The sequence below is a fragment of the Oncorhynchus clarkii genome, chromosome 9, assembly GCF_045791955.1.
Source record: "Oncorhynchus clarkii lewisi isolate Uvic-CL-2024 chromosome 9, UVic_Ocla_1.0, whole genome shotgun sequence".
NCBI lineage: Eukaryota > Metazoa > Chordata > Actinopteri > Salmoniformes > Salmonidae > Oncorhynchus > Oncorhynchus clarkii.
Window position 1 is genome coordinate 50,629,232 of NC_092155.1, and position 26,551 is coordinate 50,655,782.

At 42.3% G+C, this 26,551-nt stretch overlaps 2 protein-coding genes across 35 annotated transcripts in view; both read left to right on the forward strand.

The window, feature by feature from the left end:
• LOC139416492 (ubiquitin specific peptidase 19) overlaps positions 1 to 15,316 on the forward strand; it is a 41,554-nt gene extending 26,238 nt beyond the window's left edge. For 15 of the 33 annotated variants that reach the window (XM_071165144.1, XM_071165149.1, XM_071165146.1 and 12 more), the window contains 7 exons: positions 6,859 to 7,199; positions 7,357 to 7,467; positions 7,623 to 7,839; positions 8,032 to 8,184; positions 9,542 to 9,708; positions 10,327 to 10,502; positions 13,791 to 15,316. In XM_071165144.1, coding sequence (XP_071021245.1) covers positions 6,859 to 7,199; positions 7,357 to 7,467; positions 7,623 to 7,839; positions 8,032 to 8,184; positions 9,542 to 9,708; positions 10,327 to 10,502; positions 13,791 to 13,931 — 1,306 coding nt within the window. In that variant the 3' untranslated portion in view covers positions 13,932 to 15,316. Of the gene's footprint in view, positions 1 to 6,858; positions 7,200 to 7,356; positions 7,468 to 7,595; positions 7,840 to 8,031; positions 8,185 to 9,541; positions 9,709 to 10,326; positions 10,503 to 11,671 lie in introns of all 33 variants that reach the window. The other 18 variants (XM_071165131.1, XM_071165136.1, XM_071165134.1 and 15 more) reach the window with 5 other exon arrangements.
• Positions 15,317 to 15,528: 212 nt separating this feature from the next.
• LOC139416495 (uncharacterized) lies at positions 15,529 to 25,088 on the forward strand. 2 transcript variants are annotated; one of them, XR_011635103.1, is made up of 6 exons: positions 15,529 to 16,186; positions 16,486 to 16,880; positions 18,265 to 18,425; positions 22,340 to 22,472; positions 22,606 to 22,906; positions 22,953 to 25,088. XR_011635103.1 is itself a non-coding variant. In XM_071165168.1 (5 exons), the coding sequence occupies exons 1-5, from the start codon at positions 15,871 to 15,873 to the stop codon at positions 22,780 to 22,782; spliced, it is 1,182 nt and encodes a 393-aa protein (XP_071021269.1). In that variant the 5' UTR covers positions 15,529 to 15,870; the 3' UTR covers positions 22,783 to 25,088. The 2 variants fall into 2 exon arrangements, 1 of the variants encoding a protein (XP_071021269.1); XM_071165168.1 differs by having other exon boundaries at positions 22,606 to 25,088.
• Positions 25,089 to 26,551: the final 1,463 nt, after the last annotated feature.

Below are 26,551 nucleotides of genomic sequence, written 5' to 3' on the forward strand. Positions count from 1 at the left end.
CATTCATGTCTATGATGGCATTGTCATCCTCCTTCAGCAACTCTGCAATTTTTTTAATGTATTTTTTTATTTAACCTTTTATTTAACTAGGCAAGTCAGTTAAGAACAAATTCTTATTTACAATGGTAGCCTAGAAACAGTGGGTTAACTGCCTTGTTCCAGGGCAGAACGACAGATTTCTACCTTTTCAGCTTGGGGATTCGATCTAGCAACCTTTCGGTTACTGGCCCAACGCTCTAACCACTAGGCTACCTGCTGTCTGTCTGGGTCTATATCTGTGTATGCTCTTCTAATTATCTTTGCAGCGCTCTCCATTGACTAGCCCTCTCTGAATCTCTGCAACTAACGTGGGGGGGAACAGTACTCATGTCTGTCAACATTACAGACATAACTGCAGGACTAAATATTAGCATATCAGCATGTATTTACTTTATGTAAAGCTAATTTCTCACTAATCACATTAGTAGGGATGCAAACTAGTCACCTTTCGGCGAAATTCGCCATTTTGAATCCAAAATTATGTGACCTACCTGATTCGTGTAGATCCCATGAGAAAAGTTTTTTTTGTGGGGGGGGGTTGGATCACTACTGGTTGTAAGCTAACGAGTGATGAGCGTTTGGAGCAGTACTGGCTGTATCTAAGGCTCAGCCAATCGTTTACTTAACAACAGAATGCAGCGCAACAAGTGACTGAAGAGAGAAGAGACGACCAATTTGCTAGTTACAGCATCAGAGCGCACTCTGGAAAGACAGCATAGAGTAGAAAGGCAGTTACAGCAGCGCGATCCCTGAACGATAACGAAGAGGTAGGTAAGAAGCCTGACCACGGAGAGCTGTAACCGAAAAACATCTGGCATTTGGAAAGTTTGAGGTGAGGGAGAAAGTGTGGTGGAACAAGTATTAGCATTGTTAAGTATCTTGCTAGCTGGATCGAATTCTCTGTTAGCTAGCCAGATACATTTTGAGCAACATTAACCAACTCACCTGATCAAATAATTGAGTTTATGGTGTGAAAATTTGCTTGCTAATAAAGCCACACAGCTAACATTAGCTAGCTGAAGTTACAACATCAGATAAGCTAACATTAGTAATCTAACCAATTCGCTATAGTATTAACTGGTATATGACTCCTTGCCGTTCCTCAAGTTATAACGCATTAGTTGCTTACTGGACCCTGGCAATCTGTGTGAAATGTTAACTAGCTAACGAACTAACCACTATCTGTTAACTAACAGTATGTGGTTAATTTGGTTAATTTTCAGAATGAAAGAATTAGGTGAAAATGAGACGTTGCTTGTTAAACAAGTGGATTCGGGGATCAAGTTTAGCTGGTGCTGGGCCTGGCTTAATTAGGGATAGGAGTCCCGCTAGCGGGAGAACTTCCGGTAAAACTGGAGGGCTGGCAATTCAAATAAATAATCATAGAAATTATGGATATTAAACATTTAGGTACATATAAGTGTCTATCGGCTGAAATTCCGATTTACAGTAGAGGACGACGCCCCACATTAAAATATTTTTCCACCTGCACAGGGTTCATACATTCACAAATAACGATTTAAATATTCACTTACTTTTTGAAAATCTTCCTCTGATTTATCATCCAAAGGGTCCCAGCATAACATGTAGTGTCATTTAGTTAGATAAAATCCTTCTTTATATCCCAAAAAGTCCCCTAAACTTTGTTTCAACAAGTCAAAATACGTTTATATTGACTCCTCAGATACCCTAAAATGTAATCAAACTATAATATTTCTTACGGAAAGAAGTATGTTCAATAGGAAACCGATTTTAGCAGCTGCGTAATTTCTTAATGGCGCCCGCAAACACAACTTTCCAAGACTGTCCTTCTGCTAAACTAATATTTCAAGCCTGAAACCTTGAACATGGACTGCTGACACCCTGTGGAAGCCATAGGATTTGCATCCAGGGAGCTAACCTTACTCTTGCATTTCTAAGAGGATGGTCCCCCCCCCCCCCCCCAAAAAAAAGATTCCGGTTGGTTTTTCTATTGTTATATTCTCCTACATTATTTTAACATTTCTACAAACTTCAAAGTGTTTTCTTTCCAATGGTACCAATTATATGCATATCCTGGATTCAGGGCCTGAGATACAGGCAGTTTACTTTGGGAAAGTTATTCAGACAGGAAGTGGAGAAAAAAGGGGCCTCGAAGTTTAAGCTGGATGCCTCTATATAGGTGAAAGGACCACCACACACTTTCCCTCTTTCTCACTTTTGCTGGCACATTGTAGAACAGATGTCCACAGGCAGAAAGTGTATAATGTGCAGTGTAGCCCAAAGATTTTGTTTTTGTTGTGTTGAACTAGACATTAACACGTGTGAGGGGGGGATTATCCACTTTTTAAAACTCTGTGAATGTTATTTTTGCACACGTGTACCCTTGTGCACTTGATCGTTGTCTATAGTGGCCACTATAATAGAGTGAAAATAGAATGCTTGTTAGAATGAGACAATTTATACTTTTTAAAATGTTTGTGCAATATTTGTGTGGTCACAAGTGTTATATTGTATTAGGCTGTCATGGCTAACTGCAATATTAGTGTATTGTTTTTTTTCTTCTCAAGACTTGTCATTTGCAGTAAAGTCTAGGCAACAAATATTGGATTGCTTTCTTTAATTTTGTTGGTTTTGAGTTAGGTTCACCTTAACCACTATTTTATACAGACTGATCATGTATATAATATTCTTTGTTTAATTAGTTAAAACCTGCACTTCCCCCTAGTAGGGATTTGTTTAGTAGGGATGTTTCAGCGCAAAAATAAGGGGGTCACCTTTTTGGGCCCTCACCAGTTTGCATCCCTGCATTAGGCTTCAGCCCTATGACACTGTAGGCCTATGTGACAGTCTCATTGTATAGTTTGTTTTCCTATCACTCTGTTTTATTAACTTTGAATAGATTTGCTGGAGCAAGGAAATAAATATTATGTATACACAGCAAGTCACCTGACAATAATGGGCCACTCTCCCGTTGTATTTACCTCTCATTTCTCTCATATGAGCTGAGACGCAGGGAAGGAATCCCTAGGACTTTGCTTATTTTCATCAGCGCTGCATGACCAAGTCCAAGTTTGTGGGCTAGAAGAACCATCCTCACATATTTATATTTGTAATGCTACATCTCCCCTGGAGCACTCCTGTAGCCTGGAGAAAGTGTAAACACTCCTCCTAAATGTATCACGATCAACTTCAGTCTGCACATTCTATCATGACAGAATTACAGAATCACTGGTTGGTGAAGTCTATGGTGATTTTCAGTCCAGTGTTTAGACACTTAGGGCAAATCAAATCATGTACAAGTTGATTTATTTGAGATGTGGAATAAAAGCCACTGTTGGCTGTCTGGTTGATCGCTGCTAGTTGTCATCTTCATCTCAACTCATTTGCGTCTCAATGCGTTGCTGCGGGCTACTTCCATTTTCCTCCTCTACCTGTACTGCCACTGCCTCAATCAGCGGATCAGGCTCATTTTTTCTTTCATTAACTGCTTTTCTGACATTGGCTAACGGAGCGAGCCTATTTTTATTCACATACTGTAGGTATATTCTTTGAGATTTTGTCTCTCTTTACGTTGATTCTTCTTCACGGAGGAACCAATCAGGTTGCCGGATAGGGTCTTTAAATACCAGTAACCAATCAGATGTCAGGATTTTTTTTCTTTTTTTCTTTTTTATGAACAACCAATCAATATAGGAAGTACATGTGGGAACACAAGTGTGTGTATATATAAATAATAAACAAAGGACAATTGGGCTAGGAGGTACAATATCACATTACACAAGGACCTAATGTCAGGAAATTACTCATCTTTTAGCGCGACACACTACGTCTACAAAGGATAGCCATGTATGGACTAGTTAACGCTATGCTCCGCTAAACAAGCTTTTGAATGATATGATTCAACATGGAGAGTTTTAGAAAAAAAAATAGTAGTTGAAGTTCCGCATGAAACATGCTATCAAGAACGACGTATAAGGTAGGTGTAGTTGACAGAGTTGAGATCAAATTTTACAAATAAAGTATTTATATACAATATTGCCAATTTATTTGTACATTTTATGGAAGTTATAGTTGCAAAATATTTCAATCTGAAAATTGACAGATGGAAGCAAAATCATTTTTTTTGCCTTGGTGACAGCTTTGCACACTCTTGGCATTCTCTCAACCAGCTTCACTTGGCATACTCTTCTAACAGTCTTGAAGGAGTTCCCACATATGCTGAGCACTCGTTGGCTGCTTTTCCTTCACTCAGCAGTCCAATATCCCAAACGATCTCAATTTGGTCAGGTGATTGTGGAGGCCAGGTGATCTGATGCAGCACTCATCACTCTCCTCCTTGGTCAAATAGCCCTTACACAGCCTGGATGTGTGTTGGGTCATTGTCCTGTTGAAAAACAAATGATAGTCTCACTAAGCGCAAACCAGATGGGATGGCAGAATGCTGTGGTAGCCATGCTGGTTCAGAGAATGCCAAGAGTGTGCAAAGCTGTCATCAAGGCAAAGGGTGGCTACTGTGAAGAATCTCAAATATAAAATATATTTATATCTAACACTTTTTTTGGTCACTACATGATTTTTTATTTCATTGTTTTGATGTCTTCACTATTATTCTACAATGTAGAAAAAATATTGAAAAACCTTTGAGTCGTTGTGTCCAAACTTTTGACTCTAGTGTATATAAAAAAAATATATATATATTTATTTTAATTGTCTGGAATTGTTAATTTTCTACTCCATATTTAACCAATTGTTTTGGCACCAAACTACTTCCAAAAATACTTCCATTAAATGTTTTAACTAGTAAATCCATATAAAATGTTATTGATCACATACACATATTCAGCAGGTTTTATTGCAAATATAGCGAAGCGCTTGTGTTCCAAGCTCCAACAGTGCAGTAGTATCTAACAATACACATCTCAAAGTAAAAGAAAAAAACATGAATTAAGAAATACATAAATATTAGGACGAGTAATATTGGAATGGCATTGACTAGAATACAGTAAATACATATGAAGGAGTAAAACAGTATGTAAACATTATTAAAGTGACCAGTGATTCCATGTCTATATCCTTAGGGCAGTGCCCTTAAAGGTGCAGGGTTGAGTAACTTTTTGGTAGCTGGCTAGTGATGGCTATTTAACAGTCTGATGGCCTTAAGATAGGAGCTGTTTTTCAGTCTCTTGGCTCCAGCTTTGATGCACCTGTTCTGACCTCGCATTCTGGGTGAGAAGGCCGTGACTCGAGTAGTTGATCTTTTTTGCCTTCCTGTGACATCGGGTGCTGCAGGTAGTTTGCCCCCGGTGATGCGTTGGACAGACGCACCACCCTCTGCAGAACCTTGTGGTTGCGGGCAGTGCAGTTGCAGTACCAGGTGGTGATACAGCCGACAGGATGCTGTCAATGGTGCATCTGTAAAAGTTTGTGAGGGTCTTAGGGGCTAAGGTGAATTTCTTCAGCCTCCAGAGGTTAGAGGCGCTGTTGTGCGTTCTTTACCACACTGTTTGTGTGAGTGGACCATTTCAGATTGTCAGGGATGTGTACGCCACGGAAGCGTTCCACATTTTTCACTGCGGTCCCATCGATGTGGACAGGGGGGTACTCCCTCTGCTGTTTTGTTGGCGTTGAGTGAGAGGTTATTTTCCTGGCACTACACTCCCAGGGCCCTCACCTCCCTGTAGGCTGTCTCGTCATTGTTGGAAATCAGGCCTGCTACTGTTGTCGTCTGCATACTTGACGATTGAGTTGGAGGTGTGCTTGGCCACGCAGTAATGGGTGAACAGGGAGTACAGGAGGGTGCCCCTGTGTTGAGGATCAGCGAAGTGGAGGTGTTGTTTCCAACCTTCACCACCTAGGGGTGCCCTGTCAGGAAGTCCAGGACCCATTTGTGCAGGGCGGGGTTCAGACCTTGGGCCCCAAGCTTAATGATGAGCTTGGAGGGTAGTATGGTGTTGAATGCTAAGCTATAGTCCATGAACCGCATTCTTGTCCAGATGGGATTGGGCAGTGTGATGGCGATTGCGTAGTCTTTGGATCTATTGGGGCGGTATGCAAATTGAAGTGGGTCTATGGAGTAAGGTAGAGGTGATATGATCCTTGCCTCTCAAAGCACTTTGTGATGACAGAGGTGAGTACTATGGGGCGATAGTCATTTAGTTGAGTTACCTTTGCTTTCTTGGGTACAGGAACAGTGGTGGACATTTTGAAGTGGGGACAGCAGACTGGGATAGGAAGAGATTGAATATGTCCCTAAACACTCCGATGGCTTAGTCAAGTCGGCCACGGAGAATGACAGCCCACAGTCTTCGGGAGCGGGCCGCGTCGGTGGCACTGTGTTTTCATCAAAGCGGGCAAAGAATGTGTTTAGCTTGTCCAGGAGGAAGATGTCGGAGTCTGCGACGTGTCTGGTTTTTCCTTTGTAATCCGTGGTACCGGGCTACCTACAGATGAGTTTTGTGAGACTTTGGGGGTCCTAAAGCAAAACAACCGACACGTACGCGCGTTCGTCAGTCTCAGACTTCCATAGAGTGGTCTTATTAGAGTGTAGCCAAACTGTTCGGATGCTGCAGACAGGTTGATTGGTTGTACCGTTTTTAGATGAGCCCATACAAAAACATACCTCTAGCTTAATCAGACATATTTTTATTATGCTAATTAGATTTCAGCGGGGGCATGGAGGTCAACTCTAGGTGGTTAAATAATGCAAAAATGGCAGTTTAAACATTTTAACATTTTTACATTTGTCACATCCCTAGTCAATACAACATGCTAATTGTGTCATTGTTGGACTGTCACTGATTCCTATGTTCACACCCCTTTCCCCATCTCTCTGTGTAGGTATTCAGTGAACGTGTTCCAGCCTCCCTTCCAGTCTGGCAGAACGTCCCCAGAGGGCACCCAGTGCCGTGTTGACCTCCCCCCTCCAGCAGAGACCCATGATGGTGTGGGGCCAGGGGATGAAGCTAGGGGCGATGGGGTGGGGGACTCTGATCAGGAGAGCCCCTTTCTGGTCCCTGAGTCTCCATTAGAAACAGCCCAGGCTTCAGCACACCCAGCCGGAGATCCAGACGCCCTCTCCACCAGCACCATAGACTCTGGCTTCTCTGAGCCCTCCTCCTGCTCCCAGGACCCCGAGGGAGAGAAGGAGACCTCCTGTGAGAAGGCTGTCAGGCCAGAAGGTAAAGGCAAGCATAGTCTGTCATTGAGTTATCGATAATATTGTTTTTAACTTCCACTTTTTCCATGCGATTTTTCACCTGACCATAGATATCTTTCATTGTTTAATCCTGTCACTCTGTGATTTGTGACTGTGTTTTCTACTGTTTGTGTGTCTAGCTGCAGTGACAGGCTACCAGCAACCATCAGAATCTGCATCCAGCCACGTTTCTCAGTTCTACATCTCCATCCTCGACTCCAACAGCAAGGAGCAGAAACTGGAGGAAAGGGGTAAGACAAGGGCCTGATAGGTCACTATCCCATACCCATCCTTTACTCCTAATGTAAGACAAAGCAGAAACGCATTGATCTGCTGTGTATTATTCAACATTATTCCGTTTACAATATGTATTTTTCAGTGTTTGTCATGTCTGTCCCTCCTCCAGAAGAGGCTGTTCTGGACCTCCCTGACGAATCCACCCTGGCACTAGTGTGGAAGAACAACGAGCGTCTCAAGGAGTATGTGCTGGTCCGGTCCAAGGAGCTGGACTTTAAGGAGGACCCTGGGTCGGTCAGTGAGACGGCCAGGGCTGGACACTTCACCCTGGAGCAGTGCCTTAACCTCTTCACTAGGCCTGAGGTGCTGGCACCAGAGGAGGCATGGTAGGAACAACACACACATATCAACATACACTAACACGCGCACATACTCAAATGTGGCCCTACAGTCACATAAAGTGATGATGCACAGTGAACATCGTCATTGTTCTCTTACTGATTTCGCAATTGTTTTGATGGATTACAAAGCTAACAGGAACTCTCCCGCTCCTCTCTCTCTCTCTCTCTCTCTCTCAGGTACTGTCCAAAGTGCCAGCAGCACAGGGAAGCCTCCAAGCAGCTGCTGCTGTGGCGTCTGCCCAACGTCCTCATCATCCAGCTCAAGCGCTTCTCCTTCCGCAGCTTCATCTGGAGGGACAAGATTAACGACATGGTCGACTTCCCTGTCAGGTAAAAATGACATACACAGACGTTAAAGGGTCAGTTCACCCAAATAACAAAATTACTCATTGGTTTCCTTTTTTATTTATTTTATTTTACCTTTATTTAACCAGGAAGGGCTCATTGAGATTAAAATCTATTTTTCAAGAGCGCCCTGGCCAAGATAGGCAGCACCAAGTCATTACAAATGATTACAGACAGACAACATGAAAAAACTACAAGTAATCTAGTAAAAACCATTGAATTCACAAGAGTATAAAACAGCAAATTAAAAGGTCAGGGAATCAGCCTCAAAATCCTTCATCAGTGATTTAAAAACACCATTCGGGACAAGTTCTTCCAGTTTAAAAGTATTTTGGAAGGTGTTCCCAGAAGATGGCTCAGAGTACATAAAAGCCCTTTTACCAAATTCAGTTTGGGACATTTGGAACAGTTAGCAGGATAACGTACAGCGAACGAAGAGAGTACCCACCACATTTCTGAACAATAATAAGGTAGTAAATTCAAAATGGCTTTGTAAATAAAAGTATACCAGTGACTGAGCCTACGAGTGACTAGAGAAGGCCAGCCAACCCTGGTATACGAAGTGCAGTGGTGCGTAAGGATTTTGCAGTTTAAAATAAATCTCAAAGTGCCATGGTAAAGAGTGTCAATTGATCTCAAACACTGAGAGGAAGCATTCATATATAAAATATCCCCATAGTCTAGTAAAGGTATAAATGTAGCTGATACTAGCCGCCTCCTGGCTTCAAAATAAAGATATGCCTTATTCCTAAAATAAAATCCCAATTTCAGCTTCACTTTTTTTTGTACGTTGTTGAATATGCAATTTAAAAGAGAGGCCGTCATCAATTAAAATTCCAAGATATTTAGTTAATTTCCCTGTAAGCAGTCTATGGACAAGGTATTACAGCAATCCATGCTTTGGTTTAGTTTTCTGGCACTTCCACACGCTAACGTTTTAGCATTTGTGGCACGAATCCCATTCAAGCCGTGGGACTGCTACTAGCATTTTTTGCTCATGTCTAAATCATCCAAAAGTGTCTCATTGATTGTGGAGAGATTATTTGAAGATAATGCATAAAAAAATGCTCTCATCTGTCCCATGACTTGAATGGGATTTGTGCCACAAATGCTAAAACTTTAGCACGTGGAAACGGTGCCAGGGAAACTAAACCAAAGCATGGATTGCTGTCATACCTTGTCCATAGATTACAGGGTAAGAAACCGATATATAATTGTGTAATTTGGGTGAACTATCCCTTTAATATATCACACCCTTTATACTACCCTTCACACTACTCGATGACTTGGGTTGAATTCCCTCATACGACAAGGTTTCACGGCATGTTTTCTTGTCTTTCAGGAACCTGGACCTCAGTAAGTTCTGTATTGGTCAGAAGGATGACATGCAGCAGCCGCCAATCTATGACCTCTATGCTGTCATTAATCACTACGGGGGTATGATCGGAGGTCACTACACAGCCTACGCACGCCTGCCCAGTGCCCAGAACAGCCAGCGCAGTGATGTCGGTGAGTGGTTGACTGAAATAGGCTTCACATTAGTATACACTGAGGATACAACAAATTGTCAGTGTATACTCAGACCAGGTGAGGGATACTCAGACCACCTGTTAAATCCACTTAAATCAGTGTCGATGAAGGGGAGGAGACAGGTTAAAGAAGGATTTTTAAGCCTTGAGACATGAAGGGGCAAGAGAAAAGATTTAAGTGCCTTTGAACAGGGTAGGTGCCAGGCGCACCGGTTTGTGTCAAGAACTGCAACGCTGCTGGGTTTTTTCAAGCTCACCAGTTTCTCGTGTGTATCAAGAATGGTCCACCACCCAAAGGACATCCAGCCAACTTGACACAACTGTGGGAAGCATTGGAGTAAACATTGGCCAGCATCCCTGTGGAACACCATTTAGAGTCCATGCCCTGATGAATTGAGGCTGTTCTGAGAGCAAAGGGGGGGTGCAACTCTGCTAGGAAGGTGTACCTAATGTTTGGTACTGTATACTCGGTGTATATTGTATTTCTGTCCATGGCAAACATTGGTTTAAACATATGTTTCTTGTGTTTTGTTCATACTAATGTACTTGGGGGGGGGGGGAGAACTAAACTAAACTCCTCGTCCTTTCTCTTGCCCAGGCTGGCGTCTGTTTGATGACAGCACAGTGACGACAGTTGAGGAGAACCAGGTGGTGACACGCTACGCCTACGTGCTGTTCTACCGCCGCCGCAACTCCCCCGTGGAACGACCACCTCGCTTCCTAGGGCCCCTCGGGGTCGAGTCCCCCACCGCTGCAGGAGCCACCGCCAGCCAGGTGAGAGTGCCCATCTTTACCTTTCAGAGACCCCTCCCCAGGATCCACTATATGGTGGTAGGAGGAAAGCATCTTCAAGGTGTAGTGCAGCAGGAGTATATTCAATGAAACTTTCTTGGGGTATATTGTCATTTTTTTATTACATGTTCACCACTTGAGTAAGAAATGTAGTACTGTGTTAATCTATTCCTCTTCATGGGGAGATATTTGATCGCTTGCTTGTGGTCCTTTTAGAGAAATGATCTCCGATGCCAAGGGGATAATGTGTGTGTCTGCTTCTAAAGCTATGGATGAGAGTAAGAGGTTTAATCTAATTTCATTGCTCTCAAGGCCATTGGTTTGTTCATCAAAAGTGTTTGATACAAGACCAGCTGTTTCTAAGTTGAATAGGTGCTTGGAGAAAAATCTGTTCACACTAACAACTTATTGTCCTATGCACAATTTTGAAGTGACAGACATTGGCTTTCTCCTGACTCTTTGGTCTGATCTGTATTGGCATTTAAGATGTATTGTATTCTGTCCAAATGCTGAAAACGAAGTTCATTGCCAGAATTAATAAGTTGGGGCTGTGTGTATTCACCATCAAGTCAAACTTTTGTGCAAGTGGTCTGTTCATGCCTATGAGAAAGATTGGGTGTATGGTACATTTTCTCTTGAACTCATTAGTTTATATTGGGGGGTTGGAATCTGTCTAAATATGTGTGATTTAATTAATATATTGGCTAACTCTTATGAGAAAAGCACCCCTCTCACATCGCTCTGAGCTGTCCTCATGCTGTGTATGCCATGTGAATGAGTGAGGGGCGTCTTGGTTAATTAGTCAGAACCGCAGTAATGTATTCCTTGAAAGAGTCTGGCTTGTCCTTGACCCTATGGCAGGGGTAGGCAACTCCATTCAGCTGCTGGACGATTTTTGACAAAGTGGATGGTCGGGGGGCCGGAACATAATTTACAAAGCAAATTGACTACAACTAAGTCCACAAAGAGATTGTTCTTTTCAAACAATCATTTCAATCATTGATTATGCTGAATTCCCCCCCTCCCCTTTGGGTGGCCAAAAGAAACCACCTGTTGCCGACCCCTGCCCCTGGAAGTCTGGCTGTGGTGAGGGGACTGTGCTTTAGAACCAAGCCTTTCCCAGAAGCTGACACAGGTTTCCGCCATCGCAGGCCTCTCTAATATGGCAGGAACTGGAGGAGGAAGAAGAGGGTCTTGAAGAGGGCCCCCGGGGCCTGTTCCGCACCAGCCTGGGGAGAAGAGCAGCCAGGAGGAGGGAGGAGGAGGGGGTGGAGGGGCAGGTGCGACGGCGGCGCCAAAGGATCTCAGATTATTCCGATGATGACTGCGTACGATATTTGGTCCTGGGCACCTTGGCTGCTCTGCTAGCGTTGTTCCTGGACCTGATCTACCCCCTGCTCTACTGAGCCAACTGGGGCTAAGTGGCCAGTCTCACACCCCATTACATTCACACCCCAATACAGATGCACATGAAAGCTTATACACTGAGAAATTAAGTCAAATTTATTGCACTTTAAATTGTCTATGCCATTATTTATATATTTGTTTTATTGTTTAGTATTTGTAGATGGCCTATAAATTAACATTCTGCTAAACACTTTGAAATTAAACAAAAGTATACACATGATATCCTTTAATCAATTCTATGCATCGTTAAAGAGAAACCGACTGAGCTGCTACTAGAATTTGTTCTTAACTGACTTGCCTAGTTAAATAAAGGTTCAATTAAACAAAATAGTTACTTTGCTCAGCATGGCTTTGCCTAGTTGACTTTTTTTGTTGCGTACTGCAGTCCATAATTTAGGCCCTTCTAAACTACCCTATATTCTAGTTCAACATACCAAAACAGGTCTCAACTGTACTCTCCCCTTTATTTGTGTTCCTCCCAAGTCTCTCACCATGTAGGTTTTTTTGTACTAAAATTTGAAATGCACATTTAGAAATGGATAGGCCCATCTTTTGCACAAGTAATGCTGCTGAGATGACTTGAAGGCTATAGCGTTGAAGTACTACTGTAATAATAAGGGGTAGAACTGCACTCAGAAATGTCCTCCTTAACACCACCCTGGTCATTTGTATGTTGGCGATATCTGCTTGCTTGAACAATCATGACTTTGTACTGTAGCCTGAAGACAGTTAACATTGTGTTTTTGCCTTCTCAATGAATAGTGTTATAGACTCACTAAGCTATTAAATGCCTTAGCTTTTTCCTGTTTGTCACGTTGCTGATTATATGTAGTCAACAGCTCTTAATTCAGCAGGTTTGTTTATTTCTGCCCATTAATTTGACTTATCCCTGTCATACTTGTATTGGAACTGTTTTCTCTTTGTTTCATGAAAGCCATTAAAGCAGAAGCAACCTTTTTAATGTGCTGCTTTGCATTACACTTTGAAGTAGCTAGCTATGTCCGAGCTGTATGACTGTTTGAGAAGCACCCTCTAAAGTGCACTAATGTACAGTTTAAACAGTTCCTAGCTTAGCAGGGATTTAATGACACTAGGACAGAGGCTTTCCGTCTCTCAATATAAGTTGCTCCAACGTTTCATGATTATCGGTGCTGCTGGTATATAGACTACGCCCTGTAACAGTGTTGTAGTGATATGTTCAAGTCTTAGGGATTTCACAGTGCATTCTGTCATGTCTCTCCCTTGTAGGTGTGTTTTCAGAGCTGAGTCTAGTCACTATATCTGCTTTAAATTCCCAGTATGTGTCCGGGCACATATACATTGATTTATGCAACCGTGATGGTATGCAGTATGTATTTCATCTCATTCTTACAATGAATTATACTGGCTGTATTTTGAAAGATGCATCTTGAAAATGTAATCGCTGACATGCAAAACATTTTGGGACTATATCAACAATGGACGAATGAAATAAATGCCAAAAGATAGATTTTAGGTAGATTTTTCCTTTTAAGAGCGCTCTGTCATTGGAATAGTTGCTATTATTTAAAAAGAAATGCATTTCCCCGGCAATTTGTTCAGGTACTTCAATCTCAATGATGCTCCAATAAACAAGCACTTAAATTGTCAACCTTATGCTGTGTTAATTAATATTATTTTTCAATCAGTTACTGTCGGGAATCTTTCAGATATTATTTCAAACAGGGAAATTATGTTTTCCCAGCTTTTATTTTTGCTGCAAGGAGTGGTCAGACTGTCAGTCCAGTGTTTTTGCTTTTGCATTGTTTACAGACAGGTCTGGTCTTCCTGTCAGGGAGCTGGTCCAGAAAAGGCATGATTGATTTACACTGGTTTATTTTACAGGCCTCTAGCCAGGCCCTCTTTGGGACAGACCTGGACCCTGAAGGACCCCCGCCGCTGATCCCAGAAGTGACCTCTGAGCTGTTTGCACACTCTGGAGAATGTGCTACTCCGTCCTACAGCAACATGGAGGAGGTGGACTAGGGCATAGCTGAGGCGCCACCGACACGGCGTAAAGTTCCAGTTGTGGAAATATTCTCCTCAGTAAAAGACACTTCAGTGCTTACTAATTAACTCGGCATCTTTAGGGTGTCCCTCACTGGTGCAATGCTAGAAATTAAAGAACTGGTTCTGTGGCCGAAAGACCAGCACATGTACCCGTCACCACAGATGCGGTGGACAGACTCACACATTTTCCACGTTCATCTGTATTTACACAACAACCGATCCAGACCAACTCATACTGTAAATGTAGTAATATCCATGCAATGTATTTCCTTACACATACTAAGCGCACACACGCATACAAATGGCATGTTTGCACATACAACAAAAGCCTCCACACTCCTGTTGTCCTAGAGCCTCTGGGTTGCAGCCCATTGTTGGCTGATAGAATGCACCTTTGTTTGGGTATCCCCTAAAATGCCACTTTAAATGACACCTATTTATCCCATGATCATGCTTTGGCTCAGAGGTCACAAAGGGAAGTCGCCAACACCAAACTAATTTCCCCCCCAGAACAACAACCTGTTGTGAATGAGGGGAAACCGTGAGGTGGGAGGATGGGAGATGTGTGTGTGTGTGTGTGTGTGTAAGCATTTGTTTTTATTTGATACTTCTCATTGAGGTATTGCCTGGTCTGATGTGTTTTGTAATTTCTGTTGGATTCTGTAAACTGGGTTGAAATTGTAGCAATTGATGTAAAAGTGTAACGGTGCAGAAATTTAAGGTAGACTCAGCGGTGTGACAGATGCAGAGAGTAAATGGCATAGTGGGTCTAATTCTGAAACTGAGTGTGGCCGCACTAGGCTAAGTTTCTCTGCTGTTTTGGGGCCTTGGCTACCACACTGTGAACAGCCTGAAGCGAACCCGTGCAGATACAGTGTGACCGTGTGAGAGCAAAGTGTTGCATGGTGGGGTCCCTAATAAATACTAAAGTGTTGCATCTCGCTCATCTCTCTGGTGCTGCTTATGGCCACGTCATTTCACCGAGTCTACCATTTTAAGTTAACACGTTACTGTCTTTCTGTTTACTACTTTCATACTCCCCTGGATTTAGTTGCTTTCCTTTAGATTTATTTTATTTTTACTTGGTAAATTATCCAATCCTGTGGATGCAATTTTTGGCAAGATACCGGCTTGATATACACTGAAATGTGCATGTTGATACACAGTAGCACTAGAATAGAATGCGGTTACCTCTCCTGCTACATATCTTTATTTCTGTTTGAGTGGACTGTCTTGTACACCCCTCTCCTCCCTTCCTTTGTAATGGACTGCATATATAAAGTTGGGATTAATGAGAATGCTGCTGTGAATATAATAAATGGTTTAATATAAATAAAACCCTTTTTTGAGAAGCGCTAAAAGGTTGTTTGTGTACACACTGATTCAGTAGTAACGTGAATGAAGTTTCCTGGCAGAGAATAGTTTGGGAACGTTTAATTTTTCACCAAATCAGATATTTCTTTTTAGCCTCAGTATGTGTATGTTTTGTGAAGTTGTTGGTACTCCAACCTGCACTGCTCCTCTAGATGGCGCTTCTTGCTGTATTTACTTGCAGACGCCACACTACAGTAAGAGAAGAAGAAACGGCGTTAAAGAATAAGGAAGTAAAAAACATTTTCTGGCGTCGACGGAAAAGCCGGAGTGTGGTATTTATATGTGACTAGTTGTACCAACTTAGACAGCTCTTTTAAAATATGTTTTGCAAAAAGAACCTGTTTTGACAAGTGTAATAGCTGTCTTATAGCCATGTAGCTAGTTAGCTACAAATACAGCTACCGTGTGGACGAAGAGGTTCTGGTTTCAGTCACTTGCCTTAACCCTCTGGCTATTATCAATGACAACTTGGTTAGCAAGCCAACGTTAGTCAAAGAAAATCAGGTTTCCACAACCGATAATTCGAGAGTGGAGCCACATAATGGCATACTGCGACAAGACAGGTGATCATCCCTCAGCTTCTCTAAACAATGAGGACAGTCGTAATGGACATGACCCGGCGACAGATAAGCACCCGACTCCACACTCCAAAGGAAATGCGAACGATTGCTGTGCCACTGAAGAAGCCCGAACAGTGTCTGTCCCTCATGGGTTGTGTGTAAAGAAGAAAAAGCTTGTCCTTCACGTTGACCTCAATAACACCATCTTGGTGTCTGATGCTGTGACAAGTCAAGGAACTATTGCAGCTTTGGATTACTTTATTTCCACAGTGACATGGGGACAAATGAGTAAACAAGGTAAGGCCAGGTTGCAATATAAGTAACAAGCCTCTGAGTGGCCAGGCGACCTCAGTCTAAAAGGTCACTTAGTTCCTACATGTAGACAGTTTTTTATTTGAAGTAGTGGTCTATGAAAATTAAACAACATATTTCTCAAGGAGCAAATGCACCACTTACAATGTAGTGGCACACCTCTATCCTTTTTCTATAAATGACATGAGAATTCAATAAGTGGAGTCACTACTGTGCCTACCTGCCATGGTGATGTCATTGTTGTGTGCAATTGCTTAACACCTGCTTCTTTATCTGCTCTGTAGGTAAGTGGATGTGGATGAGTGACTCACCTTCCCTACTTCCACCATGTGAGGGCGCTGTCAGCTACTACTCCCAGTTTGGCCGGGTGGCAGGTTTCACCAGCTCCACTGCAGGTCGGCGGTTCCGGGGCGTGCTGGATGAGCACCTGGCGATGCTGCGATGGCCGAAGGAGCTGAAGGGGGACAAGGAGCTGGCTGTGAAGGGGGAGGATGGGCAGCTGTACCACTGGATCTTGCCCTCTTTCTTCCAGCTACTGAAAGACCTGGTGACGGAAGGGAGGGACTTTGCTATCCTGTTCCGCACTTTTGGCTCCGACCTTCCCCGCGTGCTGTCTGCAGTGTCCCGTGCCCTCACTCAGGGCTCCCACCCACTCTTCCCTGACCTTCCAGCACTTAAGGTAAATCAAATTAAAGTAAAAAATAAAAGTGACAATAAAATAACAATGATGAGGCTATATACAGGGGATACCGGTACCGAGTCAATGTGGTGGGGTACAGGTTAGTTGAGGTAATTTGTACATGTAGGTATGGTTAAAGTGACTATGCATAATAAACAGCAAGTAGCATCAGTGAAAAAAAACAAAAAGGGGGGTTAATGCAAATAGTGGCCATTTGATTAATTGTTCTTATGGCTTGGGGTAGAAGCTGTTAAGGAACCTTTTGAACCTAGACTTGGCGCTCCGGTACCGCTTGCTGTGCGGTAGCAGAGAGTCTATATCTGTGACTTGGGTGACTGGAGTCTTTGACCATTTTGATGAGTGCTTTGGGTTGTGGGTGTGATGCTGGATGTGGTGTCACTAGGACAATAGCAATAATGACTGTTGTCCTGGCATTTTACCAAGCTCTTACTCACAGGCTACCATATTAAATGGGCACATTGCTCTTATCATAATCACTACTGTAATCTAACCTGCAAATAGCCCAGTACTTGCAATCATTACTCATTGTGGGCTGCTCTCTGTTGCAGCTTGTCATTGAGAGGGTGACACCCTGTTACAGGTGGATGTGCTACTGAGAGTGAGTCATAGTCCTTTGAGAGAAATTATGTTCTTCCTCCTCTGCCTGATTTTAAGAGGTCAACCGCAATCACAATTATAGACCCATTTTTAAGCTTGGGCCAAGTCTGTTTCATCTGAAAGACTACAGTTAGTGTGTGTGCGCATCTGGGCTTGTGTTTGTGAGGTTGTGGCAGTGGGATATAGGGGTCAAAAATCTGATCTGTAAACTTGTTCCCAGATGTTGGAACAGTGCCCTGTTCAGAAAGTCATTCACAGTAAGATGTAGGGTGGGTGGTGCGACTCCCCTGGGTATAGAGTGTGCCTGCAGTCTCTTCTCAGCCCCCTCAGTGTGATCTTGTACCTGTTCGTTTACTGGAGCAGAACACATCGATTTCTGCTAGGAGGAGGCTCAAAGGCTGCTACGGCACACACAGTTAGCTGCAATAAAAAAAGAAGCATCCAGATGATGACTTATTCAAACTGTCTCCTGTCAAGGGCTATTTGTGTAAGGCACAGAGATTGAGGGTGAAGAGATTGAGGGTGAAGAGATTGAGGGTGAAGAGATTGATTGTGAAAGAAGATCATTTGATTTAGCAGGTTTGGAACTTGCATGACCTGTAAGCTTAATTGTTTCCTCTGATTCTAAAATTATAGCTATGCTGAATTAGAGGATTTCCATCATTTCTGCTAGATACCTGATACCTGATACATCTCTAATACGCTGCTGGTCAGAGAGAGATAACAGATGCTAAAGCCAGCTGTGTTCTTTCTGCTCCCTCCTCAGCTGAGTGTGAATGAGACGCCAGGCCAGATCCGCTGCAGTAAGAAGGGGGCTGTCCTGACCCGGGCAGAGGAGCGTCTGTCGACCCGTGACGGGGAGCGAGCCCTGTACCAGTACCTCAGCTCTGTCCAGTGCCTGGGGGGCTTCCAGGACCATTTTGACTGGTAGGTGGACTTTTTTCCCCAAAAGACTAGTGGCTAGCCTAATCACACCAATGAAGGCACTCGAGTATTGGAGGTGCCCTAGTTTTCGGGCAAGCTCATAAATCCATCTTTCAATAAGTAATTTAGTCCAAGTTTGAGTTTTAATGGAGAAGTTCTTTCTGTATTGTCCTCAGTGAAAGTTTCAGTCTCGTTGATGTAGTCATGACTAGAGGTCGACCGATTAGGACTTTTCAACGCCGATGCCAATTATTGGAGGACCAAAAATAGCCGATACCGATTAATCGGGCGATTTATTTATTTATTTATTTATTTGTAATAATGACAATTACAACAATACGATGAACACTTTTATTTTAACTTAATATAATACATCAATAAAATCAATTTAGCCTCAAATAAATAATGAAACATGTTCAATTAAATAATGCAAAAACAAAGTGTTGGAGAAGAAAGTAAAAGTGCAATATGTGCCATGTAAAACAGCTAACGTTTAAGTTCCTTGCTCAGAACATGAGAACATATGAAAGCTGGTGGTTCCTTTTAACATGAGTCTTCAATATTCCCAGGTAAGAAGTTTTAGGTTGAGGTTATTATAGGAATTATAGGACTATTTCTCTCTATACCATTTGTATTTCATATACAGTGCCTTGCGAAAGTATTCGGCCCCCTTGAACTTTGCGACCTTTTGCCACATTTCAGGCTTCAAACATAAAGATATAAAACTGTATTTTTTTGTGAAGAATCAACAACAAGTGGGACACAATCATGAAGTGGAACGACATTTATTGGATATTTCAAACTTTTTTAACAAATCAAAAACTGAAAAATTGGGCGTGCAAAATTATTCAGCCCCCTTAAGTTAATATTTTGTAGCGCCACCTTTTGCTGCGATTACAGCTGTAAGTCGCTTGGGGTATGTCTCTATCAGTTTTGCACATCAAGAGACTGACATTTTTTCCCATTCCTCCTTGCAAAACAGCTCGAGCTCAGTGAGGTTGGATGGAGAGCATTTGTGAACAGCAGTTTTCAGTTCTTTCCACAGATTCTCGATTGGATTCAGGTCTGGACTTTGACTTGACCATTCTAACACCTGGATATGTTTATTATTGAACCATTCCATTGTAGATTTTGCTTTATGTTTTGGATCATTGTCTTGTTGGAAGACAAATCTCCGTCCCAGTCTCAGGTCTTTTGCAGACTCCATCAGGTTTTCTTCCAGAATGGTCCTGTATTTGGCTCCATCCATCTTCCCATCAATTTTAACCATCTTCCCTGTCCCTGCTGAAGAAAAGCAGGCCCAAACCATGATGCTGCCACCACCATGTTTGACAGTGGGGATGGTGTGTTCAGGGTGATGAGCTGTGTTGCTTTTACGCCAAACATAACGTTTTGCATTGTTGCCAAAAAGTTCAATTTTGGTTTCATCTGACCAGAGCACCTTCTTCCACATGTTTGGTGTGTCTCCCAGGTGGCTTGTGGCAAACTTTAAACGACACTTTTTATGGATATCTTTAAGAAATGGCTTTCTTCTTGCCACTCTTCCATAAAGGCCAGATTTGTGCAATATACAACTGATTGTTGTCCTATGGACAGAGTCTCCCACCTCAGCTGTAGATCTCTGCAGTTCATCCAGAGTGATCATGGGCCTCTTGGCTGCATCTCTGATCAGTCTTCTCCTTGTTTGAGCTGAAAGTTTAGAGGGACGGCCAGGTCTTGGTAGATTTTCAGTGGTCTGATACTCCTTCCATTTCAATACTATCGCTTGCACAGTGCTCCTTGGGATGTTTAAAGCTTGGGAAATCTTTTTGTATCCAAATCCGGCTTTAAACTTCTTCACAACAGTATCTCGGACCTGCCTGGTGTGTTCCTTGTTCTTCATGATGCTCTCTGCGCTTTTAACGGACCTCTGAGACTATCACAGTGCAGGTGCATTTATACGGAGACTTGATTACACACAGGTGGATTGTATTTATCATCATTAGTCATTTAGGTCAACATTGGATCATTCAGAGATCCTCACTGAACTTCTGGAGAGAGTTTGCTGCACTGAAAGTAAAGGGGCTGAATAATTTTGCACGCCCAATTTTTCAGTTTTTGATTTGTTAAAAAAGTTTGAAATATCCAATAAATGTCGTTCCACTTCATGATTGTGTCCCACTTGTTGTTGATTCTTCACAAAAAAATACAGTTTTATATCTTTATGTTTGAAGCCTGAAATGTGGCAAAAGGTCGCAAAGTTCAAGGGGGGCGAATACTTTCGCAAGGCACTGTACCTTTGACTATTGGATGTTCTTATAGGCACTTTAGTATTGCCAGTGTAACAGTATAGCTTCCGTCCCTCTCCCCGCCACTACCTGGGCTCGAACCAGGAACACATCGACAACAGCCACCCTCGAAGCATCGTTACCCATCGCTCCACAAAAGCCGCGGCAACTACTTCAAGGTCTCAGAGCGAGTTACGTCACCGATTGAAACGCTATTAGCGCGCACCCCGCTAACTAGCTAGCCATTTCACATCGGTTACACCAGCCTAATCTCGGGAGTTGATAGGCTTGAAGTCATAAACAGCTCAATGCTTGAAGCACAGGGAAGAGCTGCTGGCAAACGCACGAGAGTGCTGTTTGAATGAATGCTTATGAGCCTGCTGCTGCCTACCACCGCTCAGTCAGACTGCTCTATCAAATATCAAATCAGACTTAATTATAACATAATAACACACAGAAATACGAGCCTTAGTTTCCGGATTTGACCATATTAATGACCTATCATTTTGAAAACAAAACGTTTATTCTTTCAGTGAAATACGGAACCGTTCCGTATTTTATCTAACGGGTGGCATCCATAAGTCTGAATATGCCTGTTACATTGCACTCCCTTCAAGCTTAAAAATATGCTAATACGAATCATTGATTCGACTTATATACTGAGTAAAAAACATTAAGGACACCTGCTCTTTCCATAACAGACTGACCAGGTGAATGCTATGATCCCTTATTGATGTAACTTCAATGTTATGTCATAATTACGTACAATTCTGGCAAATTAGTTCGCAACGAGCCAGGCGGCCCAAACTGTTGCATATACCCTGACTCTGACTCTGCAATTAACGCAAGAGAAGTGACACAATATCCCTAGTTTAATATTGCCTGCTAACTTGGATTTCTTTTAACTAAATATGCAGGTTTGAAAAAATATACTGTGTATTGGTTTTAAGAAAGGCATTGATGTTTATGTTTAGGTACATTCGTGCAACGATTGCGCTTTTTGCGCAAATGTGCTTTTGTTAAATCATCCCCCGTTTGGCGAAGTTGGTCTTCACACAGTTTGCAACGAGCCAGGCGGCCCAAACTGCTGCATATAGCCTGACTCTATTGCACAGAACGCAAGAGAAGAGACACAATTTCCCTAGTTAAAAGAAATTCATGTTAGCAGGCAATATTAACTAAATATGCAGGTTTAAAAATATATACTTGTGTATTGATTTTAAGAAATGCATTGATGTTTATGGTTAGGTACACATTGGTGCAACAACAGTGCTTTTTTCGTGAATGCGCTTGTTAAATCACCCGTTTGTCGAAGAAGGCTGTGATTCAATGATAAATTAATATGCAACGCAGGACAAGCTAGATAAACTAGTTATATCATCAACATTAACCATGTGTAGTTAACTAGTGATTATGTTAAGATTGATTGTTTTTATAAGATACGTTTAATGCTAGCTAGCTTCTTGCTGCACTCACATAACACATAGTCAGCCTGCCATGCAGTCTCCTTGTGGAATGTAATCGGCCGTGATCGGTGTTCAAAAATGCAGATTACCGATTGTTACGAAAACTTGAAATCGACCCTAATTAATTGGCCATTCCGATTCATCGGTCGACCTCTAGTCAGGACACTGGGCTCTCTATCTGTAGGTGGGCCAGGAACACCTACTCCATCCTGGGAGGGAAACCTCTGTGGGTGGACCCCTTCGACCAGGATGTCCAGCACATCTTCATCGATGACAACATTCGACAGAATGACAAAGACACCATTGTCCACCCAAAGGTGTGTTTTTGCCTCGGTTAATGTGCTTTTGGATGGTTTATGCATACTCATATGGATGTGGATTAGTTTCCCCTTGTCGATCATTTTTTTGCCTTAAATATCATGTTTCTGTTCTTGTTCCATGGTTCTGAAGGTGTTTCTAGACCGAGACGGCTCAGAGACCCGCACAGCCTCCACCTCAGAGCTGTATGACCTCTGTCTGGTCCAGAACGACCTGCTCAAGGCCATCTCAAACCCAGAGTACTTCACCCAGCGCATCAGCATCTGCCAGGAGAACTATGACAGGAACCTTCAGCAGGGGGCAGGCTAGAGTGGTTTGTCTGTAGCCTAGAGGTCCAGGGTGAGAAGGGGTTGGGACAACTCAGGTCTGTAGCCTAGAGGTCCAGGGTGAGAAGGTGTTGGGACAACTCAGGTCTGTAGACTGGAGGTCCAGGGTGAGAAGGGGTTGGGACAACTCAGGTCTGTAGCCTAGAGGTCCAGGGTGAGAAGGGGTTGGGACAACTCAGGTCTGTAGCCTAGAGGTCCAGGGTGAGAAGGGGTTGGGACAACTCAGGTCTGTAGACTGGAGGTGGAAGGTAAAGGGGAGCTCCTGCAGTTGCTCCAACTCGTCCTCTAAGGTCAATATTCTCAGGGTGTGTGACACTGGCAACCAATATATTGCATATGTAGAAGGCATTATTTTGCTGCTGTTTTTAAATTCTAATATATATTTAAACAAAAAAATGGTAATTGATATAAAGGCATTGTTTATGTATACCAAAATGTGTTCAGAAAAGACTTGAATGGTCATACTTGAATGTTTCTAATATTACAAAGAGAGAGAGCTGCGTGGTTGAGCAGTAAGACTAACTGTTACAACTTAAACCATACTCTAGTCTACAGACAAATTACTTTAATATTAACCACAATTAGTATTACTGTTTGACTATTTATCATGGCAAAACAATGGATGAGTTTGACCTAATATAATTTGGGTTTATGTGGTTTGGAGTTTATTTGCACTGAAAATGACTTTACTTTCTTTGAAGCGCTCTCATGTGGATAAAAAGTATATATCCAGGGAATGTGTGTCACGCTTTCTCTTGAAGGTTTGTCATAGTGGTGGATGAGGTGAGTGGCCCCGTTACAATGTAAAGCTCTCTGGGTGTCTAGAAAAGCGCTATACACCGACTGACTGTACAAAACACTAAGGACACCTTCCCTCGGGGCATGGACTCTACAAGGTGTCAAAAGTGTTCCACAGGGATGCTGGCCCATGTGAACGCCAATGCTTCCCACAGTTGTCAAATTTTCTGGATGTCCTTTAGGTGGTGGACCATTCTTGATACTCACGAGAAACTGTTGAGCTTGGAAAAACCCAGCAGCGTTGCAGTTCTTGACCCAAATGGTGCGCCTGGCATCTAATACCATACCCCGTTCATAGGCACTTCACCACCCTCTGAATGGCACACATACACAATCCATGTCTCAATTGTCTCGAGGCTTAAAAATCCTTCTTTAACCTAAGTTACATCAATAATGGATCATAGCATTCACCTGGTCAGTCTCATGGAAAGAGCAGGTGTCCTTAATGTTTTTTACTCAGTATATAAGTTGAATCAATGATTCGTATTAGCATATTTTTAAGCTTGAAGGGAGTGTGGCGTTTGACTACTGCAAATTTGAGACACCTTTTCAAAGTAGCACATCACAATCACCAGGATGTGGGTAATTGTGGAAGATAAAGGCGTCAGCATGCTTCAGTTCAGCTAGCACCTAGCCAAACTCAGCTTGGAGAACCGAATGAGTGTGCTCGCATACTCCCTTAAAAGACCTTTGCTTGAAAAAAGCAACAATAGTATTTTGTCCATTTTGAGACACTAGTTGTATATACTTCCTCAAACTGGTCAGAATAACTAAAAAAAAATTGTTCATTCATTTTTATGTTTTTGCCAAGGAGATCTTAGTCATGCAATTTTACATTTAACTGTTTGGTGCAGTATTTTTCAATGAGAATTTTTTTCATGAAAACGAGTCGTCTCGTTGAATGACAACAAAGACTTAGAGTCCCTATAGTTGACCAATCACCGACCAAGAGGCGTAGACTTCGGCTACTGACTTTGGCTTGCCTCTAGAACATTGTTTTGTGTGTCCGAACAGCCGAAAAAAAAACGTAATTGATGTCCAAAACGAACAAAAACACCCCAGTGCCGTCATTATATATGCACAAACTGTTTTGGCTGGGAAGCATGCAGACGCCTTTTAAAAGCACAATCAGGCCTTTGACTGCAATTATACAAAAAGTGACATGGGGCATTGTTGCTAAGGCAAAGTCACATTTGATGGGAGATCGATTCAGATGCCAGATTGTCTGTTGGACCGACTGACCTGTTACCTTATCATGCACTCACAAAGTCAGTCTGAATGCTTGAATCTGAATATACTTAGTGTCTTTTTTTATGTCATTGTCTTACGTCAGATAGCGTGACTAATCGTCTGCACTGAGTGTCAGTTGGGGGACGAGTAACGCGTATGCGTGACGCCACCTGACGCAAGACGATGTTTGTATGTTTCATTATGAACATTCTGAACAATCAGCTTGTGTGGTGTTCAATAAACCTCATGAGTGGAAGAAAATGTATGTGTGTGTGTGTGTGTACTGACCAAGTATTGATCAGAGTATTACTGTCATCTAAAAGCACTATTGATTTCCCCTCAGGCCTTTTGGATACAGTTAAGTGAACATGTAAAATCAATTAACAGCCTACATGGTGAACACGAATAATGTACATTGGGTAACAAAGTGTGTGTAGGCTAGTGAAACATAGTTCTTAGAGCATTTTAGTCTGGAAAATAGTTTAGACAGATTAGTAATGGCATTGTAATACATAGTTAGCTCACTACATGTGACTGGACACTTGTAACCTGAAAGGAACATTATTGTGGAGTTGACTGCCTGGTTACTGGAAAGAAATACTGTGGTCCTATCTCTGCAGACTCTTCAGCCTGGGCTTACCCAATCATCCTCTCTGATCTCCAGCACAATATGTACAGGGTTGGCTAATGTGATGTAATGGACATTGTTGTTGCCTGATTGCAGCAGCAGACGCTATGTCCTTTCATTACAAGCCAAATGGGGCAGAACAAATCAAATCAAATCAAAAAAAATTTGTCACATACACATGGTTAGCAGATGTTAATGCGAGTGTAGCGAAATGCTTGTGCTTCTAGTTCCGACAATGCAGTAATAACCAACAAGTAATCTAACTAACAATTCCAAAACTACTGTCTTGTACACAGTGTGAGGGGATAAAGAATATGTACATAAGGATATAGTGTGTACAGTAGGGAGACTCCCTCACTCAGAGTACAGTAGAGTGTGCATGTCCAGTGTGCTCATTGTGGTCATTGTGGTTTATGGTCTGTTCACAATACGAGGTTGCATTTAACTCCTGACTCCCAAGTAAAGGTCTCCAGGGAAATCATTAGATTTGAGTTGTAGCCTGTGTCAGATTAACTTTATAAATATAAAACCTAAATGGCATGATAGCCTATCACATACATTACAGTACATGTTTTCCCTTTGAAAGATTTGCCTTTCTTTTATGCTGTTTATTTTAGGCCCAAATAAAAAAATGCACAGGGGCTTATTTAGCACTAGGTTTGAAATGGTAAAAATTTTGCAATTTAAAATGTTTGGAACTGACACAAGCTACCATGTGGAAGAGAATTTAGAGACGCATTTCATTTGAGTGTCATTAGGTTCAAGTTTAAAGTTATTGTCATGTGCAAGTACAGTGAAGAAACCTTTCAAGCTCTTTCCCAACAATGCAGTAATCAGTAGTATTATAAAAAAAAGTACACAAGAAAGTAAGTAAGCTATATACAGTCAGTTCCAGGGTCAATAGCTATATACAGGGTCAGTTCCAATACCATATTTACAATGTGCAGGGATACTGGAGTGGTAGGGGTAGTTACTGTATGTATAGGGGTAGGGTGACTAGGCATCAGTATACATGATAAACAGAGTAGCAGCAGTATATATTATGATTGTATGTGAGTGTGTGTAGAGTCAGTAGGAATGTTTGTGCGTGTTGTGT

Coding starts and splice junctions, on each gene's coding strand:
- LOC139416495 (XM_071165168.1), top strand. CDS start 15,871: ATGGCATACTGCGACAAGACAGGTGATCATCCCTCAGCTTCTCTAAAC. Junction 16,187..16,485: donor GGGACAAATGAGTAAACAAG/GTAAGGCCAGGT, acceptor TCTGCTCTGTAG/GTAAGTGGATGTGGATGAGT. Junction 22,473..22,605: donor ACACCATTGTCCACCCAAAG/GTGTGTTTTTGC, acceptor ATGGTTCTGAAG/GTGTTTCTAGACCGAGACGG.